Genomic DNA, 25,219 nt, shown 5'->3' on the forward strand with positions numbered 1-25,219 from the left:
TTTCTCTTTCACTTGCATTACAGAGAAAGATGAATTGTACCTGTCAGCAGGCCCTCCAGGTCTAACACATGTTATTACAACAGGACGAGATTTATTTCTGTCATCATGTGCTCCACCTAGAAAGAGAAAAGTGAGAGAAAACCCACCTTCATTTTATGCTTTTTATGAAAGCTCATTTCCAAGAGGTAAGTCTAAAGCTTGCAGCATGCACACTTACATATGGGCTAAAAGGAGGAAAAATGATGAAGCCATTCATATGAATCTGCACTGATGTTCACTTGAAATAAAATTGACCTAATGTATGGTATAGATGAGCCTTTATACAACATTTCTTACAGAGTGATTCTTATTAAAGGTGTAGTCCTTTCTTAGAAACTGCTTAGAAATCTGATCTCATTGTGAAAACTTACTGTTCTGTAATGTTTGCTGCACTGAGAAAATAAAACACCTGTACTGTGTGTGTACTCCAAAAAATGAGTAGCCACTAAGGAATTTATATATTAAAGAAGTGATAAAAAACCACCACAACACAGTTACACCATTTTTGTTTTTTTTTGGTTCGTTTTTTTTTTTTTTTTTTTTCCCCCTGAAGAAACCAATACACTTCCCATAATGTATCACTGGGGTATATTACTTAACAGCTGCATGTTTTCTTCTCTTCTCTAAGTCAGAGAAAATACTTTTGTTATATACCTCAGACTGCCAGCAGGTTTAATCAGATTCCATGCCTAATTTATAGAAAGTGTATATGTGAATCTTTTTTTTTCTTTTTCTTTTTTTTTCAGAACTACTATTTTATGGAATAAAACAGCTTCCTGCTGCTTTCAGTGGCAGCAGAGTCTGGTCGTAACATGAAATGAAGTTTGTCATGTTCTTGGCATAGCGGATTAATTACTGTTGTTCCATAAACAAATATTACATCAGTTCATAAAAGCAGTACGGTAATGTATGGAAGATATAATACATAAATCACAAAGATTTTTTACAAACTGTAGGCCATAAATCTTGAAATGATTTCTTAGTGCTGTAAAAACTTTGCTTCTTTTGCTGATTTCAAAAATACAGACCATTCATATTTAATAACTCACCTCTTATTACAAACCCAAAAGTGTTCCCCTCTTTATGTAAAGTAACTTCCACAGTTCTAAAGATGACACCCGATCCTTGTATAGCTAAAAAATAAAGAAAGACAAAAAACTCCACCATTATTTTCTTTTCCTGATTATGCATATAGATTTGCATCTTTTCCAAACTAAATTAGTTGCTGTATTTGTGATCCTACCATTGGAAAGATCTAACAGAACAATCAGACTGAAGACCTGTAATTAACTACAGCTCATGCTCTTTTTAAGAGAATTTTGAACCAGATACTTTGGAGGTTGCCAATGGCTTACAAAAAGAGCCATGGACATGTACAACAGCTGAAGAATTTAAGCCTTACTGTTTAAATTTTGGCATCATTTTTATTTTCTTATATTTGCAGAAGAGTGCAAGAAAAGATGGGAATACACAATGAAACACAAAGATGACAAATGAAATTCTCAGAGCTACCTATGTAGTTGGTTGTTCAGCCATGACAACATTTGTATTGCTTAAAGTTGAGACAGTCAAGATTTCTGGGGTATTTTGCTAATATCAGATTGCTAGGTCGAGATGAAAAAATATTTTGTATTATAAAAATCTGTTATTTCTTCCTTTTTAAAAACGTAACATGCTTCCTCACCATTCATGAGTGAGTTTAAAATTTTTCTGACTTCTAGTCAAGTCAGTATTTTCTCTCTAAACACTACAGGAGTGGCGCACAGCTGGGCTGGGAGGTGAGAAGCCTAATGCACAAGCCAACACATTTGGGTGTGATAATCCATTTTACATTATTTGAAACCACTGCTGTTAAGAGACCAACAGCCAGTTCACTGTTAGCTTTTACAGGAAAAACATTGGCAGAGTGCAGGAACTTCTTTTTCCAAAGGGAAAGGGACACTGGGCAAAATCACACATGCATTAACTTCTAGGTTTCCAGTAAGATACTGCAAATAGCACATAACACAAAGATGAAACAAAAACAGCAAACAAACAAACAAACAAAATAAAACCCACCAACCACCGAAAACCTCAACGAAAATATAAAACAAATGCTCTGTGAGGTGCAGGACTAATGAAATCTTATGTCCTTTAATACTGCAGCCTGTAATAATCCCAGTTTCACCTGTCCCTGTTATGATGCCCTGAGGGACAGGCTATGCAGCTGGCGAGGTGCACCCTGCCAGCCCATGGGTGACCCCAAACAGAAGTGGTGCCCCCTCAGATCTTCCTACTTCTGGGTGCTCCCTAGTCTGGGACTCTCACTTCTGATCAAGTGTTTATCTCCATGAAATGTGCAGGAATATACTTCTTTTTTTTTTTTTCCTGGACTCTTTCAATACCTTGTTAAACTCAGCTGACCATGACCTGCAGTTTTTAAAGTTACCGGAGGGAACCAGAAAAACAACCCAGTGAAAGCAAATGAATCTCAATCTCTTAGCAAAACAGGCTAAATCTGACACTTCAAAGCATTGCTTTGTATTGCAGTAATTTCTGCTGAAGCTCAAAGATCAGGATAGCAGTATTAATGTGCATGCTGCCCCTTTTCAGCTAGAAACCCTTTATTGACAGAAAAGGACCAAATTGCAGGGAGATGATGATAACTCTTGCCTGCTTTCCTATCAACCTAAAGTGGCCCAGTGCACAGCTCAAGCTGAATCTGCACTTGCTAATCTGCCCCATGTGGCTCGTGGCCTCCACTGGGGACAAAGCTTGTAGTTCAGCAGCAAAGAAGAGCATGCAGCTTCCTTCCACTTGAGCAACAACCATTCAGGCGGCTGTACTTCCACCCCGACCTCAGCCTGGGAGGTGAAAAAAGCCCTTAGCCATTAGCAACAAGAGGCAGATGCAAGGCAGACATGGATAATGTTCCAGTCTGAAGTGGTGAGGTGGCTTGTGCTGAAAATAGAAGCTGGATCCTCCTGCTGTGAACACTGCCAGGCAGGGAAGGAAACACAAGGGAGAGTGAGATTACTAGTGCTCAGCCAGGTTTAATCCATCATTATTAATGTACTGACATTTCCCCACTCAGAAACCAAAACAGCCCTCTCTCTGAGGGGGCAACTGTGAGAACAGCAGCAGCAATTATTTATGTATGGGGTAGGGAAGGAGGTGCCAGGACTGCACTATGTGACCAACTGCAAAACTTCATGTTAAAATGTCACTTTGTCTAGCTTGTTCATGAGAAGTTAATGGGAACAACTTAACTGCCCATTATCTACACAATATTAGCCAGGCTTGTATGAAGGAGTCAGAAATTTCAAGGACTCAGAAAAAAGGTCAATGATTGCTCCTGTAATTTACCATATCAAAATCCTGTTTCTGTGGACAAGAGTGGCACATACGCCAACAGCGGTGATACTGAAGAAAGCCCACTTGACTAAGTGCAAAACAAATAATGCTCATAAACCAACGACACCTCTAGTAAAATAACTCTGAACTCAGCTGAATTCATTACCTCAAATACTGTATTTTTGAACATGAAGCTCTCTTACCGTAAACAAACACTAATCAACAGAGAATGTTCAAAACATATTAAGGCGATTGTCAGGAGGTCATAAAAGCAACCAAATATGTAATTAGACTAACTCTCCAGCTGCTAGAATCCAGTGGGGAGTTCATTCTCTTCTGAGCACCATCAAAAAGACTGATGGATTTTTTTGGCTTCTATTGCAGTGAAAGTCTTTATTTAAGGAGACAAGAGCTTCCTAGCTAGCTCTGCATTTTTTTTTCTGGCCAAACACCAGAAAACGACATCTTCTCCCCTCCAGCGAGCATCATGAAAGAACATGCTCTCTTTTAAAGGCTGCTGTTTCAGTCCCTTTGGTGCCACATGTCACTTACTCCTTCATTTCAGGCCCCAGGTTTCTAACTCACCATTATTCTAGCTTTTACTTCATACCTGATGGCCTCAGTTCCCACTGATTTTCTCCCACATAGTCACAGACATAAATATAACAAGAAAGGGCAAAGGAAAGAGGCAAGGAAGACATTCAGTAGCACTCTTTGTGACTTCGATGACAACATATGCTTGTATTTTGAAGACAATCCTGCTCAGCAAGAAGTCTTCATTTCACTAACAGAATTATTGCAGTTCTACCTGTCCTTAATAACCTATTCCACTGGGTCGTCTGCTCTAGAAATGAGATGTTGCCTAAAACCAATGTCAGAAAAGACTGGAAAAATCTCAAAGTATGTTGCTCATCTGTGAAAGTATAAGGTGCTGCGAACAGAGAGAAGGAAGAAAAAGAGGTAGAACACATGGATATTCATTGGTCTCATCTCAGAAGATCTTACTATAACAAGAAGGATTGTCTTGCCCTGGAATCTATCTGATCTAATTCCCAGTATTCAAAATTGGAAAAAAATAGTGGAAGTTGACAAGATGCAGCTCTGCCATTGGCTGTATTAATGCTCTTAAAATACCCAGGCACTTCTAAGAGCATCTCTTTGCACTGACAATTCTTTTGTACTGTTTCCACACTCTGTGTTAAGCCAAAGGACAAAATTATATGCAAAACAATAGCAAAAATGAAGATCACTAGCACGTCCACCTCAGTGCTGACAACACGTCTCTTATTCTGCATAGCTTTCAGTTTGCTCTGCTTTTACTTACAGACTGGAGGGAGCTCGTACTCCACTTCTAAAACAACCCTCTCGCCAACATTCTTGAGCAGGCTGATGATTTCATCATGGCGAAATTTGGTCAGGTTGATTCCATTCACAGATTTGATGTAGTCACCAACATCCAGCTGGTCACTCCTAAGAAAAAGCACATATTCCTTTTGTTAAAAACAGATCTGCTAGACCAAACTAATTGATTACTTTAAATTACTGTTTAGTGTTGGCAAGAAAGAGTCTTTCCATTCATCTAGATTAAAACAAGTTGACCTTTCAAACAAAAAGTGGCATTTAAGAACTTAATCTAGTCTAGTTTGTTAAATATTAAAGAACATTGTTGCATTATTAATTTCTGATGTACAAAACGAGCTGTACAATATAGTAGTTGGATGATTTGGCTGGTTTGGGCACAGGATTTGGGAAAACATCTTCATCTCCCCATCTTTCTGTCTCTCTCATTGGGATACTGCCAGAACTATTTTTTTTTAGATAACAGTTGCCTCCACAACTAACATCATAACTAAAGGAGACAGGCCATAGCTCAAAAGCATATGTTCTGCTCAGTTACTTGGAATGATTTAGCTTAATCTTGACCTGTTTTGCTCATGAATAACAGTTTTATTTTTCTCTGTAGTAGTAAGCAAGGTAGCTATGTTTTATTATTATTATTTTTTACTATTTTTTTTACTAGTTATTTACTATTTCTGTTATACTTTTTCCCCTCAATATTTCATGCTTTTTCTCTCAGATTTTTGTTAAAGGACCAAATGAATAAATAAATAAATAATAATCAAATTTCTATTGTTTGTTTAGTCTCATGACAACTTTCAAATATCTCATTGGTATTTCTAGTTTTTATCAAAGAAGCCTTGAGGGAAGAGGGGGACCAGCTGTTGCTGTTTCAGAGCTTCTCCAGTCTGATGGGCTGCCATTACAGATGCATCTAGTCACATATTTGTTAGTGACCTTTCTGATGCGGTACGTATTTCTGAAGCAATCACATCTTATAATGTATTTTGTGGCCTGAAATGTGGTTACCTAGCAGCGATTCCTCCTTGACGAAGGTTAGATACTCTTGGTTTCCCATCCTTGTCGATTCCACCCGATACTGTAAGCCCTAGGGTAGTGCCTTCTTTTTTCATTAATTCAACTATTGTTGAGCCCTTGAATTCCTCTGTTGAAAGAAAATTATTGGCATTATTAAATTAAACGGTAACACAGATGTTGCTTTTCTAAAATGTCATCTACTTCCCAAGAAAATCATTGTGTGTGCTAATAAGAAATAACATCTACATCTGGAGATTTTTTATGTTGCAATTCAAAAGTTCTGTCCACAAGGCTGTGCACATAGACAAATCCAAGATACATACTCTGTAAAAGGTTATTAAAAACTATACCAATGTGCTAGTACACTATGCAGAGCCAATAAATGCAAAGTCTGGCAATGCTTGAACCAAAGGTAGTTGTTTCACATAAAAAAAACACACACCACAATTCCTCTCCTTTTCTGTTTCTCCCTCTGAACTCTATGCTTTATAAATTACCTTAGCTGATAACTGAATAGAAGGGTAAAAGACACAATGATATAATAGTACTAAAAAATTTCAGACTTAATTTGAGGCCACTTACAGATGTCAGAGTTAATCCAAACAATTGGATATAACAAGAATCCGGAAAGAGAGTAAATATATCAAACCTAACAGTTTTATTCCTTATTCTTACAGAAATAGACATCCACAGTAACACTCTAAAATCTGCAGAACAGATATAAAGTGAAGGTCTTTCACAGTCACAGTTGTATATAATGTTTCCCTCACATGATGTCTGGGACATGCTTTCATGCTGTTTGCTCATTTAGCATTCTCGAAAAATGCCAAGCTAATCTCACAAACCTCAGCTCGTGCAGGTCATCTGCAGTGGAAAGCCTTGACCACTCAGAAATAGTTGGCCTTATTGCACATGGCTGGACATAGCAATCTGCATATGCACAGAACTCTTTCAAAATGCACAAGACACTCATCCCTCAAGTCTAGCGTTTCCAGAGAAGACCTACCAGCTTCCCTGATATTCTGGAAAAATACAAAAAATCCTACAGATTCATCCTGCAAATGATGACATCCCGGAAAGATCATTCATCTTTCTGGTCCTTCACAGCATCAATGTGCAGCTTCTAGGTGAATTGGTCAAATCCAAACAACACCATGCATACACTACAAACCACAGTATGTCAGCACTGCACTGAGCTAGCAATCTTGCCATGGCAGCACAAGATTTAAGGATAGAAAGCTACTCAGAAAACAAGCAAGTTCCTTATATACATTCATATGTTCACCAGGAAACATCAAAAATCTAGAATAAGTACTATACCAACGGCAGCAAGGCTCTATCAATGCCTTGCCCATATGACCTAATATATCTTGAATTCAAGATGAAGAACAGCTGCCCTGAACAAGAACTGTCAAACTTGAGCAATGCAGAGAATGGTGGGAGGCAGAGAAAAGCATTCAGAAGTGCCTACAGACCTGGTGGAGTATCCCGCCAACCTTGGTGCTGCTTCTAACAGGGTTAACTGCTGCATCTTTTGGAGGCATAGCATTGCCCTATTGAATGTTCTCACTCCATTCTAGATGGCTGAAAGGCTCTTCTTTCCTTTCTGGCTGCTGAGGACCTCAGTTATTCACATTTCTACCATTGTACGGAAGGACTGTAGTGCTTGAACAAGGATTTTGCTAGGCTTATAAAGCTTCTACTAAGACAAAATTCTGCAATGTATTAGGTCAGCAATATGGATTGTCCTAAACTTTGAAATGAGTATTTTAAAAGTGGAAGGTGTATTATAACAAAACAGATTATAAGAGACTGAGATACTGTTCCAAGACATGTCCCTGTGCAATCAGATGCAGAGAGAGGCATAGCTACCTGGCGCATGCAACTTGGCTGGCACAAAAGAAGTTTTAAGTGTCATTTGGAAGCTATAGAGCTCCACAATAATGTTTGCTCCCATCTGGGCATTTTGACAGTTCAGAAAGAACAGATGTGTTCACCTGCACCTGAGCATATAGACAAGTTGCATAGCAGTAGGAGACACTATGGAACAAAACGCTATTTTCAGTTTTATAAAAAACTGCAAGTACTCACAGTGATTACAGGAGTCAGGCATTGTATTTACTGCAACCAAAAATACCACACAGTTGCACCCATTCTGCACATTACAGCCTCAGGTGCTTGGCTGGTATGTCCTAATGGTTTACTCAGGGTTTACTCCACCATGAGATCTGGATTCAGAAGTAGAATTTCCCTCCCTCCCCCAACTACCCAACTGAATTCCTCTCTTGAAGTACCCAGTAGTACAATCTGCTTCTTAGGACCATCTGAAAATCTATTTAACAAATAGCTTGCTAGAGCACGTATAGAGGACATCAGCAATGCACTCAGCATGCCTTATCTTTTGCCATAGCATAATACTGCTGTGTTTTGATCTTTTAAATAGGTTCTGAGTTTGCAATCCAGTGCTGGGAAATACTCTGCTGCCTGAAGTGACATGCGGAACAGATGATCCACAGAGTGTTTTAAGCTAGCTAATGATTACACAGTTCCCTGCAACTGCTGGCATGGAAATTAATGACCAGGCTACCTCCTTCTCGCCATCTATTCTGACAGGTTTCTGTGTACCTCTGCCAACAGAACTGTGACCTCTACACATTCTTTCTAGAAAAAGATGTACCAGCACTGCAAAGGGGTGGCGGTGAGAAATGCTTATTGCTAACTAACAGATGAGGTCATCTAAAAGTACACAGCAGTTGCATTAGGTTTGCCCCTCTGAAGGGCTTTGTAGGGGTTTTTGTCATTGTTGTTGTTGTTTTTTTGTTTGTTTGTTTTTGTATATAACCATAACAGGAACAAATCAATCTACCTAATTTGATTTTATTTATAAGGGCCTCTTAACCCTAGAAGAGCTGTTAAACAGGCCCACTTGATAACCCAGTCTCTCCATTTTTCATCACTGCTTTCTTAAATCGTGATTTCTATTCTTCTAATGCTATATGTTACATGTTTACTCACCTGCATTGTTTCTACATTATTATTATAGACTAACCCCACAGGAGTATAATCAAAAGGCCCAATATCAGAACAACCTGGCCACCTCACTTCTACAAACACCTCTCTAACAAGCAACTGCATCCACATGCACTATTCCTTAAATAACACGAGGTCAGTCTCTATTCCCTAGTTAACAAAAAGCTATGTTATTCTTTGTGGGTTAAAAACCATACTTCACGTGTCAGCTCACTTGTAACTCATTACTTACGCCAACCAGCACACTCCTAGTTCGTTAGAAGGCTCTGGGGCCTGCTCTTTCCCACATGCACCCCCACAGTGCTAACAGCATTAGCATAGTCAGCGTCAGAAGGAAAGTCAAAGAAGTTATTTCCAGATCTCTTCTAATTTATGAGGAAAACAGGAATTCAATTTACAAGTCTTTTGCTTAATTGCAAACTGAATATAAAACATGAGCGTAGGAAACAATGTTTTCTTATTCCACAACAGTTTATGAAGCATCAGATACCGGCACGCCACTCCTGCAATACAGCTCCATGATATGTACCAAGTGAATTGTTCTAAAATGAAACCACTCAGAGAAAATACATTCCCAAGTCTATAAAAAGCCCAAATCAATACCATTTTACACTTCAGTTTGAGAAATGCACTTGAGAACTTCTTCCCCTCCCAACCACTAACCACTCCAGCAGCACTCAGCAAAACAGAGCTCACTCTGGGACAATCCCCAGGGCTGCTGCAAGGCAACCTTGGGCAAATGTCGGTCTGTGCTGCACCAGCTGCCCCACAGCTCTGCTGGCATCCACCTACCTCCGGCACAGCGCTCGGGAAGGCAACTGAGCACTGGAGATGGGCTCATTGTGGGGCATGCAAATGCGTATGGTTGTGCGTGCATGCAGATGTGACATGGTAATGGAAGTTTCTGCTCCAAAGAGCTTAGTGTAGTCTCCAGTCCTGTAAGGTGGAGCATACAAAGCAGCTGAACACAGAAGAATACATAACACTGTTAGTTGTTTTTGTAATTCTTGGTCTGAATGCTTCTCTTAGGTCCACTGCTGCAATACTGTAACTATGTGGGCCTGACTTCCAGCAGGGTCAGCTGGCATAACAAGGCTGTGATATGAAACCTAGGAGACTATCGGGATACTCAAAATAGGACAAGAAAATTTCAAAAATAATGTAGTGCTTGGATGTGAAATTATTGGAGACTGGATGTGAAACTACTGGAGGGTGTCCAGACGAGGGCTACAAAGATGGTGAAGGGCCTAGAGGGGAAGATGTTCTGAGGAGCCGCTGAGGGCACTTGGCCTGTTCAGCCTGGAAAAGAGGAGGCTGAGTGGGGACCTCATTGCAGCCTACAGCTTCCTCATGAGGGGAGTGGAGGGGAAGGTGCCAATCTGTACTCTTTAGTGACCAGTGATAGGACCCAAGGGAATGGTGTCAAGCTACAACAGGGGAGGTTCAGGCTGAACATCAGGAAGAGGTTCTTCACCAAGAGGGTTGCTGTGCAATAGAACAGGCTCCCCAGGAACATAGTCACGGTACCAAGCCTGTTGGAGTTTAAGAAGCGTTTGGACTGTGCACTTAGTCATATGGTCTGAATTTTTGGTAGACCTGTGTGGTGCCAGGAGTTGGACTTGATGATCCTTATGGGTCCCTTCCAACTCAGGATATCCTGTGATTCTGTGCTCAAATATGACTAGGTAAATCCCCCAGTAAGAAGATGAAGAAATGGAACAACTTGCAGGTAAGTAGAATCCAAAAAACATTATGTCAAATTAACCTTTCTTCAAGAATATGAAGCTCATGATGAAGCTCCTAGAATTTTAAATACGATCAGACATTTGATAATTTCCTGCATTTTGATGTATGTAAATAACATGTTTTAATGAATAAAAAGTATGGAAAATAAGATGACTCATGAGATTTCTGAATGTGGCATGCATTCACTTCTTCAAAAAAGAAAATTAAATACTAAAATAGAGAAAAGAATTTCTCCCAGAATAACATTTGAAAGCTGAGAGAACACTTAATCAAAAGTTTTATTATCTATTTTCTATATTCCTACAAGTTTATATCTTAATTTGCATATTGAAGTAAAATTGAAAAACATTTGCTTTCATCCCAGATACCGTGTGTCTTTTTTCATTCCCTTCTGTGAAAATTTCACTTTTAAATCCAAGAAAGTGTCTAAAATCTACACACTCGGGTTAAGTTCCTGTATCCTCTACCTAGCAAATGAATTTGTTCAGCTCAGCCAGGACAGGGCATAAATGGAACTTAACCTAAAAATAAAAGAAAACTTGCAGTTATTGACCATTTCCTACCAAAAGACATACATAATCAATAAGTAAGTAATTGGTAAGTCTGTTGAAAATACAGTCAGTGCTCTCCTTGTATGGATTTTACCTGTATGTCAGCAGAAATTCTGCAGAGGAAACATTTTGCTTTACATTCCAGTAGGCATCTCACAGTTTAGTAAGAAATCACATAAAGATAAAGTCAATTCTTAAGGTACAGACAGCAGTTTGTTATACTGGGGACATCACATCTACTCAATGTTTTAAGTCCTTTGGGTAGGTGCATTGCTCTGAATATGATGAGAGGGATGTCAATAGATGATGAATGCTCCACTCCTTGTTTCCATTTTCCTGACTGGCTGTCAATCCTGGAGGAGTTCACAATAACTTAAAACAATACTTAAAACAATAATTTAATATCCAGTACACTAGACAATCTTTTTTTTTTTTCTTTTTTTCTTTTTTTGAACTGTAGGAGAGTCTACAATACAACCTCACCACTTGGAAACATTATCTAAAAGCCAAATACCTTCCACCAGCATTTATAAAGTGGAAAAAGTTTGACTGTTGCCTGACCTAAGCATGATACAAGAAAGCAAATAATGATATTTTATGAGCAACTGCAGGCCGCAATATAGAGGATGTGATGATATAACTCACTGAAAGTGCTAGGCCTATAGGACATGACAACATAGCTTATATCTGGTTTGCTTCCCCGATGAATTAGTTCTTGCACTATTTGGTTTTGGGTACGTTTTTCATATTCTTAGGCATAGAAACAGATACCGTGGCAGCTAACTCTCTCTAAATCAAAATGGAGGTATACAACAGGGATGTTCTTCAATTTAGCACCTAACATAAGCACTAAATTTTAAACTCTGTTTATACACCAGCAGATTAGAAATTAATATAAATATCCTAAACCTGAAATCAAATAACCACCAAGCCTCTTCATTCTTAGTGACAAGAACTGCATCAATTTGTTAGCATAAGTGTATTGCTATCCGATATATGACATGGTTATTGAACAACACCACAGTAACTTCAGTAATTACATCTCAAGAGTGAGATGTTTAGCAGGACTGTCAGATTCTTCCTACAACAATAATACTCTTGGTAACTGTGACAGAGAAAAACCCACAATCAGCTGCTGAAGAACTGTATTTTGGTTTTGATAGTGACCAGAGTTAAACCATTATTACCTTACCAAGGCATAGCATTTCCATCCCACAGCCTCCTGTGCGGTTATGACAAACAGTCCAAGTGCTTTTCCAGCTGTAGCACAGCCATGCTAGCAAAGGCACATGCTCAAGAGCCAGCATCTCGTTCCTGACTGAATTCACCTCTCCTAGATAAGAGGTGCGTCATATGAGGATACAAAAAAAGGGCTGCTTTGAACTTAGAGGGAAAAGTGGTCCATGGAAGCAGTAGTACAAGAAGCAGAGGGGTTTCTCTGGACTAACCGCAGTGGCTATGAAGACTAGGGTTGGTGCTGGATGGCCCACCCGTATGGATAGAAGCTTCTCCAGGCAAAACGAGTGGTGAGGGAACGTGTTTTTTGGCCCACCGGATAGTTCTGTTCACAGAAATTTCATAATGAATTACGAATTTGTAATATGTTGCTTTCTTTTTTTTTGTTTGCTTTTTTCATTTGGTTGGGTTGCACAACAATGCCAGAAAACAGCAAATCAAGACGGTGTGTCTGTACACAAAATAAGCCAAACTTTCTAGTATTAGAAGACTAAAAGTATTCATCACATTACTTTTACAGATACTGAGCGTACAAAAAGATTAACCTGAGTAATCTCAACACAGATGGTGTCATCTGATTCTTCTAATAGCTGGAGCTACTATAAATTTTTGTCAGTGACCAATTTGTAATTCTTCTCTCTGTGGTTTATTTTTTACTCTACATATCAAGGACTGAAAGCATCAGGTCACACAGTCAGAAAAACAAACAAGCCTTACCCTCTCTACATTTCTTGAGATGGCTCAGAACAAGGCTTACATGTAAACAGGAATAAAATTAATGCAACCATAAACTTTTTTTTTAGTCCACCTAGTTTTTGACTGTGTGGGAGAATATGGTGGAGGGGAAGGGCAAAATCACTGCCACTGAGAAATATTTAAAAATGCCACACTATTTGGATGGGTTCTTATTTTTAAGGTATCTTTTCTTATCTTTAATTTTTGCTTATGTGCTTCCTGTTTTCTGCATTTGTGCAGATGTCCAGACACATGGAATGTAATACAGTACGGAACATCTGCTTAGAAAGAAATTGGAAACATACAAGACAAGTTTTATTATCTCCTATTATAGGTAAAGAATCAAATTACAAGCTCAAATTCTTATATGAAAGAACAATCAACTTATTTTAATTAAAATGGATTTAGAATGTAACATATACTTAAATCTTAAGTGTCAAAATGACAGAATTACAACTCATAATCCCTGAGCAAATCTTGGCAGAGAAATTCAATTAGAGGGAAAATTATTGATAAATTTATAAACCACTAAAACATCTGTCTTCATTTAAATACGAATATTTTAATATATTACTCTAAGAAGATGGAGATTTAATGGAATCAATGGAACAATAGAATCATATACAATATAAAACTTTTTTTTCATTGTTATCTACAAAAAAAAAAGTGCCTGAAGTGCACCTTGCACCATGGTCGCAATAAAGACACAGTGCAAATTGCAAACTCACTCAGCAATGTATTCTAGTTACAGCACACTTATTTTCTGAGCTAGCTATGAATTTCTAGTACTTTCATTGATGCCTTTCTTCAGGGGAGTATGTATGTTGACTGCCACCTGCATTGCTTGAACATTTGCAACTTCCTTACCTTTGGATAAGGACCTGTTCTACATTGGGACACCCCAACCTGTCAAGCTGGAGGTTTCTGCAGGAAGGACAGTGGAAACTTCAGCAGAAAAGGCACAGTGATGAATGATTCAGTGGCCTCAACATTCACAGCTTCTTCAATACTCATTTCAGGGCCTTTCAAAATCAAATCTCTCTGCTTCCACACACTATCATTTTTTTTGCTTGAGTGGGAAATGGGTAGAAGGTACTTTTGAGCTGGATCTTAAATCCATAGTTACCTCAAATCTGTATGTCCCAAAGTAGGCCACATAAAATGTGTCTCCTTTTGAAAATTTTGCTTTGTGCTATAAGTGACCGAGTCTTAAAGTGAAGAAGGGCCTGTGCTTCCAAATTGCTTGCCAGGACACCTCTGTGTGTGTGTGTCTCTGTTAGACGCAATCGATGAAGAAAGGACAGAGCTCCATTACAACATTAGTTTCCTCTCCATTCCTGTCTGAGCTGGATGAGGGCCTGAGTAATGCTTCTCCCTTGCTAGTGGAAATGCTGCAGTGTAGAACAGCACAGAGCTTTGACATTGATGTGGCATTCTGATTTACAGAACTTCTTCCCACAATTGTGATGGATTCACGTCCAACTTCCTATTTCCTTTGTTGAGAAACTACCACCAGGAGAACTCTGGCTAATTAGTGTTTGCTTGTACAGAGGTGACACTCTTCACAAAAGTGCAGCCTGACTGCTCTAGTTTCTCCACTTTCTACGGTTACCAAAATGAATCAGGAAGGATTGATTACAGAATCGATTCCATTTGTGTATCTCAAGGCAGGAAGGAACCATTAAGAAAAATTCTCTCCCTGATCTCCTGAGTGACATAAGCAAAGAAATGTGATATAGAAATAACTGCAGCTATAGCGTATCTTTTAAATAGATATCCAACAGAGTTTTGAAAGCACTAGGTGATGGAAAATTTGCTACGCACACTGGTAATTTCTATCTGAATTTGAGCAGATAAGCCTTCAATCCCAAATCCCCATTATACTACCAACATTACATTCAGAATCTCCTTGCAGATACATAACTGTAAACTCTGATCACATCAGCCCTTAATCTTCTTTCCATTTTAGATTAAGAACTGCCTGAATTGTTTAGGTTTTTGTCATTTAAGGTATATTTTCCAGCTCCTTCCAAAGTTTCATTATCCTCTTAACCTGTGGCTACCAGCTAAGTTTTAGCAATAGTGCCATTAGAACCCATTTTTTCCATCTGAGTCATCATTTCTTTTTACTTAAGATCATTTGAGTTGCCTGCTGTGGTCTATAGTTGTTACATAATGTAACATCATAGTTGATATAAAACATGAGTTTTCCTTTTTATGACATGGAGCCAAGACCACTAGTATCATGGCAAAACTGAAGTAATAAGAAACAGAAGAAATATAGCAACAATGTCACAGTTTTGGATAAACTATTGTGCAAACATTCAAAAGATGGATTGTGCTTTTTCAAATATATATTACGAAGACTGAAATTTCATGCAGCAAATGTGCCATATGGAGGAACGGGCCAGGGAAACCTTTCCTAATACTTGGACTAATGAGCAGTTGAATGATGCACTCACTCTTTCTACTTTGTAGGAGGGAGTTTCAGCATGACAAATGTGTTTATCAAAGTCTGTGTGGAAGATTAGACAACCCTTGGAAAATGAGAGTGAATGCTTCCTGTGGAAGTTATCTATTGCCCTCTGTACTCAGTGATCAATGATTCGTTTATGGTTTGCTTACTCTCTACCTTTGTGGAAAACCACAGCCCCAGAAATGCCGACATCTGGAAGACAGTAGTTCAAAGACATGCTGAAAGAATGCAGAGCTATGAATATTTTAAGAAGTGGTCTGATAATGACTCATCCTTTTTCTATACTTCATCGTGATATAAAACGAGTTATAAGAATGGCTTAGGGGTGAATTCACTATGCAACAACTACTGACAAGTAGAATGCACTGAATATTTTTATTAAGTGTTTACAATAGAAAAAAATGCCTCTGACAAAAGGACCATTAACTTGCTCAATATTCAGTATGAAGAAAACATATTGTCAAAATCAAGGAAGAAGCAGGATTGAAGAACTACAAAATAAGCTACTGGCTTATATTAACATCTGCTGAATCACAGGAATACTGATAACTTTAGCTGCCAATACGCATTTAAAATCCACAAGGATTTACTATTTCTGGTAGAGAAGTTTGCCAATAGGAGGAAAAAAAAAAAAAAGAAAGAACAGGAATAATTCAGGCATTTCTCAGCTGCTAACCTGTGCTCTGTAACTCTAATCAATCTCTGTACTTATTCCCTCAGGTTTAATGTATGCATAATGAACTAATGGCAAAGAGGAATGAAGACAGATGCATTCATTTGCATGAAGTAACTTATTATGTAGTCAAGCTTACTGAACAAATCACTGCAGTGAAACAGCAAAATGCACAGCTGCAAGAATGCACCTATATGATTTTCTCTGTTGTCTAAATTGCCAGTGTATGTCTCAATTATCATAGAAATTGAACTGGTGTCATATTAGTACACATTAATATTGCATGTGTTAGCCTGTGATCAGGCACTGGGCATCTGCAACTGGCATTAATTTTACCCGAAAGGACCGGTGTTCAAATCTTCTTTTTTTGTTGTATTACTGTACTGCTCAATTGCTTTGAAAAATTGTGATAGGTTCAGTCACATGACTAAAGCAATCACGACTGCATAAATCTTACATTGCTTGCCTGTCCCAAATATGATACCAAATGCATTAACCTAAAATAGCTGGGTTCCATGGCTCCTATTCTCAGCTGCTTTAATGCAGAAAAGCACCATGATTTAGACTTGATAGTTAAAAAACTGATCCCTGCCTTCATTTTTCTACGTCAGATTAATACTTTTGACAATAAAAAACATTAGTTTCCTTTTAATTCATTAGCTCCTGGCAAATAAAATGACTGGCAATCTAATTATAGACTCAAATTTTGCAGATGTAACTTCTGAAATCTTTCAGGATGTCACACCAGTCCTTAACTTGTATCGGGTACTCAAATTTAACAGCTTCCAGTTTTCCTCCTAACCTACAGCCTATCCTATAGTTTGGATGTACATATAAAGCATGCCATATGCCAAACATGCAGGCACATTTAGTGTTTCTGCCATATTTATAACCTCACTTACCTTGCCACAGTTAATGAGAGTATATCATGCCAGTTTTAATGCACCTTATGGGACTTAGATTTATGCCAACAAAATGTCTGGCTAGGATCCATTTTTACTCATACACATGAAATAATCAGTTCATTAAAACAGACCAAAATAGGTGCAATTTTGGATTTCTTAGGATGAATCTCACTCATATCCTTCATAGGAGAGCAGGAGAGGATGCTGCTGGTATCTAATATTGCACAGAGCTATTTATCTAACCTGAAGCATTCTCAAGAATCACTGAAAGCAAAAGTTTCTAGACAGGCTCTACCATAACTCCCACAATTTAGCTTATTCTCCTCCACAATTTCTTTGACTGAAAGAAAATGGCAGAGGTAATCTCTGCCTAAATGAAACTATCCAGTAAACCCATTTGTCCTGTTGTTGTTTTTTTTTTGTTGTTTGTTTTTTTGGTGTTTTGTTTTTTCTTAGCTTTTGTAAAGCATGTTCAACTATTCTGTGAATTTTTCTTCTAGGCTTGCTCTGCATAAATGTTTTGCAGATCCCACCTCCAAAAAAAAACCACAAAAACATTTCTGTTAAGGGCAGATTTACATTAAAAAAATCTCCCAACATGACTATACAAGTGTGGATACAATGTCAAACCCTCCGGCAGACATGAAGTCATAACGGGGAAAAAAACAAAACAAAACAAAACAACAACAGCAACAATAAAAACAATAAAAATTAGACCAATTTGTCAAGCAAAAGAAGAGAGACACTATTCCCATGTTGATGTCATCATGCCTACCCTGAAGCTCTGCTCATTTAGAAATATTGCAAAATTCATACCCCCAACCAACACGGCTGCAAACATTTTCCAGGAAAGACCTAGTTTTCACATCTTAAAGAATGCCTGCAACAAGAGTCTCTGCTCCAGATTTTCTTTGCCTCCTTGGTTTAGCAAAGTTTGGAGCAGATGATCCTCAGGCCATTACAGTTCTGCACAAGCATCATGTTTTTCCCCACTAAAGACCCAGGACAGATGATGACTTTTACTTAAGACGCAGCAGTAATGTTAATTCCCAATTCTTCCAACTCATAATGGAGAGAGAGATACCCAGCCCATGCTAACTGCTACCGTCTGGTAAGAATATTTAGTATTGTTTTGACATTGCAACATTTTAAAATGTATACACATTAGAAAAATACAAGATGCCCTGATGTCTTTTGATCCCCAAAAGACGTTGACAGTGCCGATTACTGTCAATGTTATTTGTATAGTGTGGCAGATATATTAAAATGTGTACTGGATCTGCATATACAATGATCTAGACCCTACTCCAACTTTCTACACAGAGAAAATGGGGATGATAAAACATGTCCACAACTGGTCAAAAATACTCACGAACTGCAAATACCTTTAACTCAAGCCATGAAAAGCACATTTTACTATACATTATAACCATGCCCAACTATTATTCTAATTGGCTAGTACTTAATCTAGACTATCTTCCTTAAAACAGCTTGTCTGTTTTCAGTGGTGTGGGGTTAAGTAAGTCAAGCTCGATGATTTTTTATTACATTCCCATCCACTATATACTCTGTGTTACACCATTACTTTTTGTTAGTAGCTAAGGAATAATGCTCCTGGATTTTAATGGTCTCATTAGGGTTTCCTACCATTCTCATCATAAAATTACAGAAATTCCTTACTAGGCATCTGTTTTTATAGCTACAAGTTCGTAATGACTTTCAAATACACTTACTAATTTTTTTAATTTTCATTTCTAGAACTAATAACAAATAAGAACTCAAACTGAAAACTTTTTGGAAAAGTATGTGTTTACTCCCATGTGAATATATTCCATTTATGTTATTTAAAAAAATATTATTTTCAATTGTACTGCAGCATTAGTTATTTTTGATAGATTTGGTCTATGTTCCTGCAGTCCTGATCTAATAGTAAGATTTCCTTGTATGACCTCTATCAATTTTCACTTCTCACTTTAGTTTACAGAAGCACCACTCTGGAGATCAATATTCAGAGTATATTATCAGGTATGATCGTTCATGGTTTGTCAGTGATAACTAAAATTCAGCTGCAGCATATGTCCCGTACTTTTCTATGGTATTACTTTTTTCTACCATGGAGGTCAATGCTCATTTTCTGTATCATTTATCTGACAAGTATTTGGGGCCACAATGTCATCTAAGATGGGAAGAAGGTCTTGGCAGGATCTTGTCTACCAGTTAAGTATTAAGCTGGCTCGTTTTGCTTCGCTGATAAAATCAATTAGCATTGAAGATTGGCACTTGTTCACACCTGGATTGATATTCAGTGTCCTTCCACCAATGTTTTCTGTGGATAGGAGCACTGAAATCTCTCTATTTTGGCCTCATTCCTATTTTCTCCTATGAAAATATATTTTTTTTCTTTTTTCTGTTTCTTTTTTTTTCTTCTTTCTTTTTTCTTTTTTTCTTTCTGTACTCTTGAAAAAAAAAAAGAGAAGCAGAAAAGCTTGTTAATAAGTGTGTCTTTGTGACTTTTCTGAAGAGCCTTCTTTATGTGCTTCTTCACACAACATTAGTGGATTCCCAAGACCACACAGACAGAAAGTGGGAATGGTACCTGGACAAGATTTATTTGGACAAGGATAATAAATAAAAAAGATAAACATCTTCATTCTACTAGCCTATATTTCACCTAGAAAGTTAATAAAGTCTCCCACTCTAGAAATGTCAGAGATATGAGTAGAAGTGTATCAGTAAATTAACTATGAAGTTAATGTGGACAGAAAGGATTTGGGAATCCTGGTAGGTTATCAAACCCCTCACTGGGCAGAATAATACAAACCATGAATATATAAACAAGACAGTTTTACACAGCACTTAGCACTCCTTTATATTTAGTGACCATCACTCAGATACTTTACCTTGTTCTTGTGACACGATTCAACAAAAATATTAAAAAAATAAAGACAGGGCTGGAGAATCAGAAAAGAGCTTTCAGAATAGTTAGGGAAATGTGACCGGGTCCAAAAGACCCCAGAAACACAATCTCTTTACTTTAACAAGGGGAAGATTAAAAGGTGATTTCATAATGAAGTACCTATAAAGGATGAAATGAATTTTAATGAAAGATGACTCTATCATGAGGGGAAGCAGAATCTACACATATTCAGCCAAGAAAACAAAAAGCTGAAGCTAATTGACCACAAAAGGCTGTGGTGGATTTTGCATCATATAAGTACGACAAATGTCACTCTAAAATATAATTTAAATACAAAATGCAAAAAAGTAAATATAAGTAAATTCAGGGAAGTTACATGCTTTGTTCAGATGGCCACCAAGGTCTCTTCTGGCCCAGCAACTGCATGTAAATTCACAGTAGGTACAGTAAAAACTGAAAGGATAAACTCTTTGTTCTTACCACTCCACTTTTAAATACAGAGAAAACAAAAGCTAGTTTGTAATGATGTTATAGGTAATTAGTGGTCTTATGGCTTTTACACAAAACAGAAGGTCTGACTCCTTTATTCTACACTATGAGGCGCAAATGAATCCCTCAGTCAGCCCCACACACCAGGGGTGTGCTAAGAAAGATGCACAAGCATCCAAATGTATTTGTCTCTTTCATTTTTAAGAGAAAGCATGGAAATGCTATTAAACAAGCAAATTAACAGCCATTTCTTTACCAACATGAAACACATTCAACTACTTCACATCAGCCAAATGGACATGGAATTTTGTGACAAAAAGAAAAAAAATAATATTAGATTCTGATGTTAAAATCAAGGTTTGCCAGGAGAGCTTTGAGCTACTGATACAGTCAAAAAGAAGAGGCAAGCTATTATCCAGATCTGGGACAGCATATTTTGGTGTGACAGAGCTGTTATCTTGGGAGGTGATATATTATTCCCTTGCTATCTTCATGCCCTGAATTTATAATCGCTGCAGAAACTGAATGGGAGATTCAGAAAAAAATATGATGGAAAGCATCCATTAACTCCTGTAAAGAAGTATTAGAAAATACACGAGGAACATAATTAAAAAAGGCAAGTTAATTATCTATAACTGTATGAATAAAATAATCTAACTGTAAATGATAAAAAATATTCTCAACTTCTCTCTGCTGGGGAAGACTAACGTGTCATTTAGTCCTGTTCCATCACAGAAAGAAGGAAAAGGAGGCACTGAGAGCTTGGCTACTTTGTACAGTCCAGTCCTGCTACACTTCCCATCATCCAGTACTGTGGTATTAGACAGCATATTGCTCGTCAGTCGTTGTAGTATTTATTTGTGAATCTCTTGCCACTTCATTTATTCAATTCCTTTTGAACCTGGTGACTCAGTCTGCATGCACAGGTTTGCTGCTTACTCTTCCTCTCTGGTGGTACTGGATCCAGGAGGATCCTGTAGGCTAAATGATGCAGAAATCAGTTTTTCTGTTGAACCCACATTTTTGCACCAATATCAGACTGATAATAATTCAGGTGAGAATATCTAAATAGATTTCCACCCAAGAGAAAAATTATAAAGCATGAAAAATTTCTAACACAGCATTTCCTAACTTCTGAATAGATTGAGAAACCTGAGCATCCTCATGAATATTCTCCTCATATAATACCATTTTTCTGAAGATAGCTCCACACACATACACATTTCCCCTCTCCAAAATCCCAGCCTTGCTATCACGTGCAAATGTAGCGGTCTTCAAGAGGTCAATATCAAGCTTTAGCTACTCAGTTACCTAAAACAACAAGGATAATGTTGTAATCAGCTGTAATCAGCTGTTCCTCTCCATGAGAGACAGTCAAAGTAAAGTTGTTTCACAGCTTCTTGGTGGACAGCAGAGGTTATTGGGATTGATGAGTCTCGTGTTCAGCCAAGAATTGACTGATAGTTACCCAAGCACATGGTTACAGACCTCACTGTGCTTGTCTTTCACCATGACCTTTAAGAAGCATACGGCTTTCCTTTCCCTCTCCAAACTCACCCAGCCTACTGACCTTCCTTTTCAAAGACTGCCTCCATATCCCTTTCAGCCTAGTCTTGATCATCTTTATTCCTATCTGCTTGATGTTTCCTGGTTTCTCCATCCTCACCTGGCCTCCACAGCCTGCTCCTTCTTCCAACTGAAGTCTCTAAAGAAGAATAATTTTTCAACAGAAATCACTAACATTTTGATTAAAATGAATGAAGCCAACCATCACAGGGATGCGTTCCCTTTGTGGGTTCAGAAAGTATGCTGAAGTCACACTGAAAAACACCCAGGAAATGGGACCCCCAACCTCAAGAGACACATGGATGCTCCCCAACCAATTTTCTGGTCCCAGGCTCTACTGACATACTGACAGCAAGGCAAGGACTTGGACTTCAAACTAACAGACGGTCAATGGAGTACAATGAAGTAAAGGATGGTGTAGAGGCTGCAAGCACATTCGCTGAATACAGAACCCCTCTCTCAAAATTGCTATCTCTGCCCTAAAGTGTGTGTGTACAAAGGCTAAATGGCTGCAAGAGGTTTTTTAATGTTCTTAGAGATACTGTATTGGGTTTTATCTTTATCACACTACAAATAGCTAAACTGATTTCGCTGGGAAAAGATGCTGCAGGAATACATTAGAGTATTATATTTTGAAACCCCCACATTTGGTAAAATTATATACGACTAAACCCAATTGTACATAAATGAAGGTGTTCAGTATTGTCAACAATGAATACGGCTATCAGCCGTGCCCATAATTAACATTTATATAAAACTGAAAATATTTTGAAGATATTTAACTTTTCAGACCGCATCACAACCATCTCATATCAGTTGGATACTTCAAAAAGTGCATGTTCCTCATTATTGCCTTGAATGCATTTTCTTTCTCATTTATCATGAAAGGAATGAAGTTAGATCTCTCTTCTAATCCTTTTCACTATTGAAAAGCATTAGCATGGTAATGTTTTGTTGCTGCTCTGTAAATAAAATGAATAAATAAACCACCAGCAATCTAGTTTAGGTAAGAACTCGGTGGGCTTTTTTCATTTTCTGTGAGAGAAATTTCCTTTGAGTTCATCTGTGTGTGAAACATGATTACATGAATGACATATATGAAACCATTCCAATAAAGTTATTTGGGTGGAAGGGAGGAGGGATAAGGAAGAAAACTCTTTTCTTTTGATATTAAAAGTGAAAGCAAATTCAAGAATTTCCAGCCTTGAGGGATGCTGCACAGACCATTTGATAAACCTCCAGCGGGTTAAACAAATACCCAGTGAGGAAGGAAGACTGTAAATGATAAAGCAACTACAGCCGCTCATCAAACATAAAAATCAGCAAATGACTTTGCAGATATAATAAATGCCTCAAGTGTAGAAAAGCTTACTACTTTGTAATCTGCATTTCACAGGTCAGAAAATTTGCTTCTCTAGGAAATCACCCAAGATATTTACTATGGTATGTGTGACTGCAGAGGTTATTGTTAATGGATTTCAAATGCTGGAAATCTTCAATGGCAAATCTGAGCATTCGGTGTTGATTTTAAAAAGGAAATAAAATGAGACAAATGTAAATGGAGAAAAAAAAAAAAAGTTTTTGTAGATGCGTGTTTCAACTTCCTGGGTCTGCATTTAGTGATGTGGGGTTTGTGTACATGTTGCTGCAGAAGGTGGCTGTCCGTGGCACCTTCTGACCCCTTAGCAGGGCTCAGAAAGTCAAAAATTAGTAGAACTCCCTCAAAAAGCAGACAGGATCATTTCTATCACCTATGGTTCACTAACACTGGAGTCTGAAGGGCTTGTGCAGAAGGAATGGGACCAGGTCAACTCATGCAAGTACAAGAACAGCTGGTTTTGAATATGCGCTGTCTTGCTAATCACGGAGGAAACCCAAACTCATTGTGGAGGTCATTTGTCCATCAGATTTGTCAGTCACTGTGTAACTGGCTCAGATCTTAAGAGTCGGGCTACGGCAATAACCTGTTTCATCTTCTGTCCTGAGCAATGTCATTTAATGAAACTTTTATCCTCAGATCACATCACAAGTCCATAATTTTTTTTTAATCCAGGTGGATTTTTTTTTTTCATTTCCTGCTATCTCCTTGTATTACTTTCTATATTTCTCCCTTATTTCTAGGATTATCTTGTAAAAGAAAAATAATACACGATACGTATCCCAGTATTATGTTAAGCTATATAGACCTTTTTCTCACTTAAGTTATAGCATATTACACACAAAAGTTAAATTCAGCTACTGGAATTTTATGTTAGCAGCTCAAGCATTGCATATAGTTTAACACTCAATTATTTTCTTAACTCTTCACAACCTTTTCCTGCTTTCTTATAGCAAGATATTTTTTATCTTTTGGTGTAGTCTGAGACACAACAGGAACATTTGCTGCACAGCAAGCTGTGGGTCAGGGAGGGGAAAAGGAATACTTTGGTGTTTTTGTAAACAGATAGATGACACCTGTGTGTGTTCAGAGCCAATGGCCAGCAGAAAACTGCTTCACTCCTTTCAACTGCCACATGCATTGTATATTTAAGCATTGCAGAGACAGAAAATCCCCAGGACGTTAATTATTGTTACTACAAGAATTTACTATGACTTGACTTCTCCTAGGAGTATTTTGTGTCCTAAGTCATTACAGAGGACACTACATCATACAGTAATTATTTTTTGCTGTCAGCTCTGTAAATATTATCCTTGCAAGGCACCTTGCAATTTTTTCGCTTGCATGTGAGCCCTTCAAGCTCAGTAGTTCAAAACTTGGCCAACTCTAAAATTATGTTGGGTTAATGTCTTGTTTTTGTACGAAACTTATGTTACCAAACTCCTCAAAAAACTGCTAATACCAGAGCTAGAACCACCGAGCAGATGCACATTCATCCTGTGTACATTCGTCCTGTGTTTTTCCCTCAGTTAGGTGGCTAGCTCTGTTTTTGAGATCAAACACAGTGCTGAAATAGGAAAGCTGCATTATGGCGTGCTTCAAAGAAGCAGGTAGACTGAAAAGAAGGTGTAGTACTCATGCAGGTACAAAGGAACTGAAAAATCTGGCCGGTTTCATTTCAGACTTGAAAGTCTCGACAATTTTCCTTCAGAGCAGAGTGACCTATTTGAACAACTGACCTCTTAATACATCTGTGCAACTGCGTACAA

General features: G+C 38.0%; 1 protein-coding gene across 22 annotated transcripts in view; it reads right to left on the reverse strand.

Moving 5' to 3' along the window:
* GRIP1 (glutamate receptor interacting protein 1) overlaps positions 1-25,219 on the reverse strand; it is a 317,628-nt gene that overhangs the window by 72,882 nt on the left and 219,527 nt on the right. For all 22 annotated transcript variants that reach the window (XM_038185237.2, XM_072034610.1, XM_072034603.1 and 19 more), the window contains 4 exons: positions 5,740-5,875; positions 4,697-4,842; positions 1,089-1,172; positions 41-116 (listed from right to left, as the gene is read on the reverse strand). In XM_038185237.2, coding sequence (XP_038041165.1) covers positions 41-116; positions 1,089-1,172; positions 4,697-4,842; positions 5,740-5,875 — 442 coding nt within the window. The remainder of the gene's footprint in view (positions 1-40; positions 117-1,088; positions 1,173-4,696; positions 4,843-5,739; positions 5,876-25,219) is intronic.

The sequence above is a fragment of the Anas platyrhynchos genome, chromosome 1 (genome assembly GCF_047663525.1).
Source record: "Anas platyrhynchos isolate ZD024472 breed Pekin duck chromosome 1, IASCAAS_PekinDuck_T2T, whole genome shotgun sequence".
Classification (NCBI taxonomy): Eukaryota; Metazoa; Chordata; class Aves; order Anseriformes; family Anatidae; genus Anas; species Anas platyrhynchos.